At 34.7% G+C, this 7,710-nt stretch overlaps 1 protein-coding gene across 1 annotated transcript; it reads right to left on the minus strand.

Annotated features, from left to right (window-relative positions):
- Positions 1-236: 236 nt before the first annotated feature.
- LOC114306762 (Tetratricopeptide repeat (TPR)-like superfamily protein) lies at positions 237-7,115 on the minus strand. The gene is made up of 5 exons (XM_028252052.2): positions 6,823-7,115; positions 2,880-3,018; positions 2,500-2,531; positions 1,149-1,235; positions 237-766 (listed from the first exon to the last, which is right to left on the minus strand). The coding sequence occupies exons 1-5, from the start codon at positions 7,045-7,047 to the stop codon at positions 632-634; spliced, it is 618 nt and encodes a 205-aa protein (XP_028107853.1). The 5' UTR covers positions 7,048-7,115; the 3' UTR covers positions 237-631.
- Between the last annotated feature and the right edge of the window lie 595 nt (positions 7,116-7,710).

Genomic DNA, 7,710 nt, shown 5'->3' on the forward strand with positions numbered 1-7,710 from the left:
AAAAAAAAACAACTGCAAATTTTAAGGGTTACACCTCCCACCTATCTGTTCAGCTAATCTGGAAGGCTTTCTATCTTTTTTCTGAGATTGAATGCATCAACCAATACTTCAGTTTTCCCAAAAAGCTTATATGCAACTAAGACTGACATTAACATTACATAATACTATGGTTTTCAAATTATGCCATAAAAACTGTTGAACTGCTTTACTTCTACACTTAATAGGAACATAACAAGGAAGAAAACAATACAGTGAAATTATGAAGATGAGTTATTTGGCTTGACATGGCAGAGCTAAGTAAAATCTTATATTCAAGATGTGTTTATCTTTTCTATAACGAATTACAGGCTTCATGGCGTAGGTTCCATCCTTCTGATTAATAACAACAGGGTGTACCAGATTCCAAGAAAATGAAGAACATTTGAGGCATCAGATTGTGCTTTCAGGCGTAACTCGAGTTCAGATTAGCAAACCAGTACAACCCAAACATCTATTCATTCCCTATATCTCTCTCTCTCTCTCTGTGACTAGAAAATATGTGAGATCCCAAAGTTCCTTTCTTCCTCCATGACAGCCAAAGAAGCATACACAGAAACGGCAGACTACTTTATACCCAGCCATTCACATACCTTCAGGAGCTTTCAGTCTTGTCCCCAACCACGTACCGATTTTTAGTAGTACTTGAGCCTGATGAGTGAAGCTGCTTACGCTTCTTCACAAGATGTGATGCAGTTTCCCAGTCATCTAGTGCCTCAACAAAATCAGGCTGCATGCAGCAGTAAACTTATTAAATTTGAGACGGAAATGAATATGTAGGATTGGAAATTGTCCCACTAAAAGGTTTGCAAATGAAACTGATCCTTTTTTTTTCTTTTTTCTTTTTTTAACAAAGCAAATGAAGCTTAGCATGGCCGTATATGATATGAATTTGCTTAACTACAATTGTAAACCTCAAAGGTAAAAGAATCTATAAAGAAAAAAAACATCCAACATTTCTGTGACGTCAGTTTTTGGAGAAGCAATCTCCTACTGCCATGTTAATCTACACTCCTCAGTTATAATGTTGCAAATCCATACCAGGTCGGTGAAGATGATTTCAAAACTAGGGCCAAGATAGAAAATCACATTGGTGACCTGTTTTGAAGTACCTTGATAGCTAACGCTCTGTCAAAGCTTTCAATAGCATTATCAGGCTCCCCAAAGTTTAGTTGTGCTCTACCAAGAGTGATCCAGGCCTGAAAAAAAAAATCCAAGCTTGTCAGAAACATGGTATCATTTTCAAAAAGGCCTGATATTGATGAGCTAGTTTTAAAGTTTTGACTTTCGTGATTTTATTAAAATTGCTTAAGGAAACATTACTAAATGTAGTTGTTCATACATGCTAAATTATGTTTTGTTTTGTGTTTTTGGTTTTGGTTTTTTTCTTCGTAACATGTTTTTTTGTTTTGATTTTTCTAACAAGTATATCATTAACGAGGCACCAAGGGGATACCACATGAATGGTTGAATGGATAAAAGATCATCCACTAAAGCATTCAATGGGATTATCATTGTCCTTCTGATGCCCAAATATGCCCGTCAAAATGAATTCCAAACTTTCATGGATAAATTAAAATTTGCACCAGTACAAGGTCCAAGGAAAGGAATGTAATTCCTCTCCTTCTAAAAAATTGGAGATTGCACGTGCAGTGAAAAAGAAATTGAAGGATGGGAATGATTACCCCTAGAAAAAACATATAAAAATTAAAGAAAAAAAGTAACTGTACTACAGATTTACATCCCAAAACAAGCCTTTAGAGTTTAGATCAAGTATGTAACGCAACCTAACCCGTGTAGTACTGAAGTTGAAGTCTTGAAAAGGTAAGTTTGAATATAAAAATTGAAATATGTAAAATTTTCAAAAATCATTCCAGAAAAAAGGTAAAGAAATATGACCCCCTACACCCCCATCCTAAGAAAATATAGTACGAGCCGGCATCATGAAAAGACACACTTCTTTGTTTAAGAAAACACTTCAGCTGCTTTCAGCCCACTATGGCTTTTTACACTTTCAGAACTTCTTCTGCTTCATTTGTCATCAAAGCCATTGGTCCTCATCCTACTTAGTTTTCATTCTTTTGCATTTAAAATCAAACTGCAATACATGAATGAAGACCGAGGAAAGGGCAGGTCAACAATTAGTTTGTGGCGGCTATACAAGTACCCTTCAGATGAAGGAAGATATTCAATCTATTCAAACCAAATTTGATGAAGTGTTCATAGGTATGCAAATTCATCTTCTCCTAAACCACTAGTAGATAGGGAAGCCAATTTTTGTAAGTACTTGTCAAACAATGCCCAATTATTACTTTGTGGTATAAAAAAGCACTGGGTAAACATTTATATCCACTTCTACGATGACAGAAAAGTAAAAAGTGAAATAGCAAGGGCTTAGTATTTCATATATGAATGCTAACCATGGAGTAAAAAGCACATCCAAATAATAAAGTATAAACAAACCTCAGCCCATGATGGCTCCAATTCAGTAGCTCCTGTCAAATAATTGTAACTCATGAATACAATGTCTACTTGGGTAATATATATGGAAAATAAAGCATTACACAAAAAACAAATTTTGAACTCCAATAACAATACAGAGCTAAAATGATTTCTACAAGCAAAGAAAATCTGAAAATATTTGCAATTTGAACAGGGAACCAAATCTGAAGATTGAAGAAGACATCAAAAATTTTATTTGGGTCCAGCTGCAAAATAATTTCTAAGTAGTAAGCTTCTAAATGATTAGCTAATAACCAAGTGATGTGCCATTAATAACTGCATTATTCAGCGTAATAAAAGAAGTCTACAGTTGTATAAGAAAATTAAGAAGTGGGACTCACGAGTTGCCGCCTTCAACGCATTCCATGCTTCTCCAATTTCAAGTAAAACTTGAGCCTTCTGCTCATGTAAAACTGCTCTTTCTGGCATCAAAGTAATAGCAGCTTCCCACTTCCCAAGAGCTTCATGGTACCTCCCATCCTTCAGAAATGAAAGTGGGAAAGAGTTATCAGAATGAGCAAGAAAAAAACGGAATGGAAAATACATGACAGATATATAGAACTACATTTGCAAATGGTCATGCAGCAAATAAATGTCTATGAATGTCTCCCTTTGAATTTTCAAGCATTTGAAAGGAATGACTTTGCGCCTGAGGATGTTGTTTTCAGACAACTACAAGAAATTCAACTGGCTCAAGAATATACCACACCAGGTCATGTACATAGGTTGCAAAAACGGAGCACTGTTGAGCCAAGGATGAAAACCAACCATAATTGTCTTGCAACAGGTTAATTTCTCCGATCTCATATATTATAAATGAAGGAATGGGCTGCCGAACAAAGTCTGTACCCCATGGCAATAAAACTTCTCTACAGCATTAATGGATCAATTTGGAGTGGATATGAAGCATTACATTGTAAATACTGTTTCCATAACTTTAGGAAACTTCAATCTATATATTTCATTCAGTTTTAAAATCCATGAATTGCAAATGTTGTAGCACGGAAGTACAAAAGCAACTATAGGGGTTGGTCAGTCTGGGAATCAATTCTTGTCATTGACAAGGGAGAAGAACACACACAGATACACAGTAAGAAAACTAAAAAATGAGAGAACATACACACTAATTGTAACTCCAACGTATAAGATTTATTTATTTATTTTTCTTATATCAGCTACCTCCATTGCACAAGAATTTCACCAAAAACACAATTTGAAGTCTTACTTTCCCATCTATTTCAGTCAGCTATGAAAGCCCTACTTGCACTTTCAACTCTATCAAGGATCATATTTATAACTAGAACATTGTTGAAGATGCAGAAAAATTCTAATGATTTGACAATGCAGTGGCTTTTGACTACTTGTTCCAAGTTTAAAAGTTTATCAACTTAAGGTTTGCAGAAGAATGGAAAAAAGAAACAAAAGCAGTGGAATAATGGGTCTTAGGTTGGGAAATTGTTTTATAACATAGGGATATTTTTCATCAAGTTGTAAACCTTTGTACACATTATATTTTAGAATTTTTTTTGATAAATAATAACTTTATTAAGAAAGCATTAAGAAGATGCAACAAAACAAAGACAACAAAAGGAAGAAAACCAAACTCGCCTAGCCAATTACATCATCCAAGAAATCTAAGAAAGAAAATATATCTGGATCCACTTTACATTCTAACCAACTATACAAAGTAACCAAGAAACGATCCTCCAACCACAACACCAAACGCTGAAGTCCTTGAAAGATTCTCCTATTGCGTTCCAGCCAGACCAACCACATTAAACAAAAGGCACCAACGACCACACCTGTCGCCGAGATCTCCCAACTCGGGCCCCCCTCCAACTCCACAACATGCCGACCACCGCCTTTGGCTGCACCCAATAAATCCCAAAAAGAGAATAGACCAACCCCCATAGCCTCCGACGAAGCCCGGCCGGCTCCGTCGAAGTATTCATAACTCAGAGTCGGATTATTTGTAGGAAATGAAAGATTAAAATGGATAGTTTTAATCATCTACAGAGCTTGGAAACCTCATTATGAGGCCTGTGAGCAAGCATGTGCTCGTGAATCAGTGCTGTATGTGCTGTGTAGATGTAGAGACCGTTGATCACTTATTTCTTCATTGTTCTCTTGCTTCTCGTTTATGGGGGTTGGTCTGTTCTCTTTTTGGGATTTCTTGGGTGCAGCCAAAGGGGGTTGTCGACATGTTGTGGAGTTGGAGGGGGGCCCGAGTTGGGAGATCTAGGCGGCGGGTGTGGTCGTTGGTGCCTTTTTGTTTAATGTGGTTGGCCTGGCTGGAACGCAATAGGAGAATCTTTCAAGGACTTCAGCGTTCGGTGTTGTGGTTAGAGGATCGTTTCTTGGTTACTTTGTATAGTTGGTTAGAATGTAAAGTGGATCCGGATATATTTTCTTTCTTAGATTTCTTGGATGATGCAATTGGTTAGGCGAGTTTGGTTTTTTTCCTTTTGTTGCCTTGGTTTTGTTGCATCTTCTTGATGCTTTCTTAATAAAGTTATTAACTTATTATTTATCAAAAAAAATTCTAAAATAAAATGTGTACAAAGGTTTACAACTTGATGAAAAATATCCCTATGTTATAAAATAATTTCCCAACCTAAGACACATTATTCCACTGCTTTTGTTTCCTTTTTCCATTCTTCTGCAAACCTCAAGTTGATAAAATTTTAAACTTGGAACAAGTACTCTCTCACTAGGATATATAGTAAAATTCTTCTAGTTCAGGTCTGAGTTCTGATCTTTACATTGAAATTATGTTATTTTAACACGGTTTCTATCCCTTTTTTCAGTTTCTCCTTTTCCTTTCTTTCTTTGCCTTTATATGTTTTTATTGTTGAATTGCAAAAGATAAGAATACAATTTGCAGCTCATTCAGGTCTAAGGTAGTGTCAATTCCAGTTTGAGAGCATTTCTGCAAGGAGCATCAATGGTCACAGGAAATGGATTGGAACTAATTACAAGACTGCTTCCCCATCTAATATTCCCTCTTTGTTGGAACTATGGATTTTGTAATGGAACTGGCAAAGGAATTCTTTCATATGGAACTGTGGGATAGTAAAGCTAAAGCTTTATGGGTTTTGGTGTAGAGAACAATTATAGAAAGAGTGATTTTTGTAATGGATTTGAAGCAACTTGCAGGAGAGTAGAATAGTCATCTTTTCACATGCATTTAGTGTGAAGGAACCCTCTGAGGTTCACATTTTCAAACTCCTCTGAGGTTCATTATCTGAAACTTCAAACAATCCCATATTTCTTTATAATGATATAACAACTATTTTACCCCATCAGATGGCTGGTTTTATTGAGAAATCTCAAACTAAAAATCCTTACTGGTAGGTAAATTCTGTCACAAAATTCCTTCAATATCTTAAATTTCACAGAGACCAAATGATAGTTTGGAGTGAAGTGATGGACAAGGGCAGGCTTCAACATAAGTATTTATATTTTTTTCAGTAACCAAAACAGGGACAGAAAAATAATTAAAGAACTAGTTACTAAAAAAATCATAACATCTCATTAATCTACCACTCGAGACCTACTATAGACTGTAAACCCATATTTCACCCACTTTATTGAGTGAAAACATATATCTCTATATGAACTAACTGGGAGTGAATAAGTTGGATCAATCAATTTATCAAAATCCACTTATGGCCCAAAGCTTAGCTATTACCTAACATCTTCAATATTCAAACAGAAAACAAATTCCCACTCTATAAGCTGAAGTTTTCCTGCTCAAATTTCTCCCATTCCACCCACCCCCCCCCCCCAAAAAAAAAAAATTCAAACATCTCCAGATACTCAAATTTCCAATCCTCCCAACCCATATCTCAAATCATTTGTGCTCAAAGACTATATTTAGGGTAGCAGTGGATATCCAAAAGTATTTTGATTATTGGGCAAACTTTGAAGTCACTCCACACATGGTCAAATTTTAGAAACAAACTGGTTGTATAAACATTTGCCCCAATTCCAAACATATTTTCCATGATTTATAACATAGAAGCTAATTAACAACAGAGTTCATCTTCATAACCCCAAATTACAAACAGTCTAATAATTTCAATAAATCAATAATTCCACATACCCACTTCAGAATTTTGTAACTTGCATATGTACTATAAAAATAAAAAAAAAATAAAAAAAATTATCTAAACAATAACAAAAAGCACATATTAACAGAACCAGTAACAGTTGCTATTAAAGAATTAGGGCATATAAAGAAACAACCCATAGAAGGAAAAATAAAAAAGATTTGGAATTTACCTCAGCGAGTTTGTTTCCCTGTGCGTGAAAGGCTTCGGCGAGTTTGGTGTCGTTGTGATGATAGGTTTGAGCTTGCTCGGTGTTATGGTCTGTATCATTATCAGATCTTGGTCGGTCTTCGCTGTTGTTGGTGATGTGATCATCGTTTTGATCGAAAGGGAGGGTTGAAATGGAGAGGAGCGGGCGTTTGTGTTTCTTGTCCTGGTTTTTCCAGGTCAACTTCATCTTCCGTTTCTTTTGTTTTTGAGTCGGTCTGTTCTCCCTCTTTCTTAGCGTGTGGTTTTTAATTCAGGGCTTTGAAATGATTTAGACAAATATATTTTTTAATTTTTTATTAAAAATTCATAAAAAATAGAGGATTGATGTTATTTAAAAAAAATAAAAAAATATGTCAATATAAAAATTAAAAAAAAAAAATTGAAAGAAAATTACATAAAAGCCCCCTAAAATATTATCCTAGTAACAAATTAATTTTGTCCAATTCCATTTATTTGAAATAAGAATGAATAATTTATTCTTTTACCCATCATCTTAAAAATAATTTTGTCAATTTAGGCATTTTTTTTCATTGACTATATAACACATAACCAAAATGACCATTATGTGGCCACCTATCTTTGCATTATTACCAAACATCTTATGAAAATAATGTTATAATTAAAAGAAAAAAATGACATAACTAAAAGTATATATAGTATATCTATTCAAAATGTGTGTATAGTAGAATTTCTCTATATATGTAGTCTAGAACACTATTTATATATCTAGTTTGGTACATTAGAGCATCTCCAATGCATTACTAAAACAACAGCCAAAGCCATAATTGTTGGTATTTTTCAACAATGATACAAGAAAAATATATAAAATAAATAAATAGAAATGACAAAA

The sequence above is a fragment of the Camellia sinensis genome, chromosome 3, assembly GCF_055761805.1.
Source record: "Camellia sinensis isolate YWXY chromosome 3, ASM5576180v1, whole genome shotgun sequence".
Classification (NCBI taxonomy): domain Eukaryota; kingdom Viridiplantae; phylum Streptophyta; class Magnoliopsida; order Ericales; family Theaceae; genus Camellia; species Camellia sinensis.

Excerpts from the sequence above, each read along its gene's own strand:
- LOC114306762 (XM_028252052.2), bottom strand. The coding sequence starts at position 7,047 with ATGAAGTTGACCTGGAAAAACCAGGACAAGAAACACAAACGCCCGCTC. Across the intron at positions 2,532-2,879 it reads TGCGTTGAAGGCGGCAACTC|GAGCTACTGAATTGGAGCCA; the intron begins GTGAGTCCCACT and ends ATTATTTGACAG. Across the intron at positions 1,236-2,499 it reads TGGAGCCATCATGGGCTGAG|GCCTGGATCACTCTTGGTAG; the intron begins GTTTGTTTATAC and ends TTTTTTTTTCAG.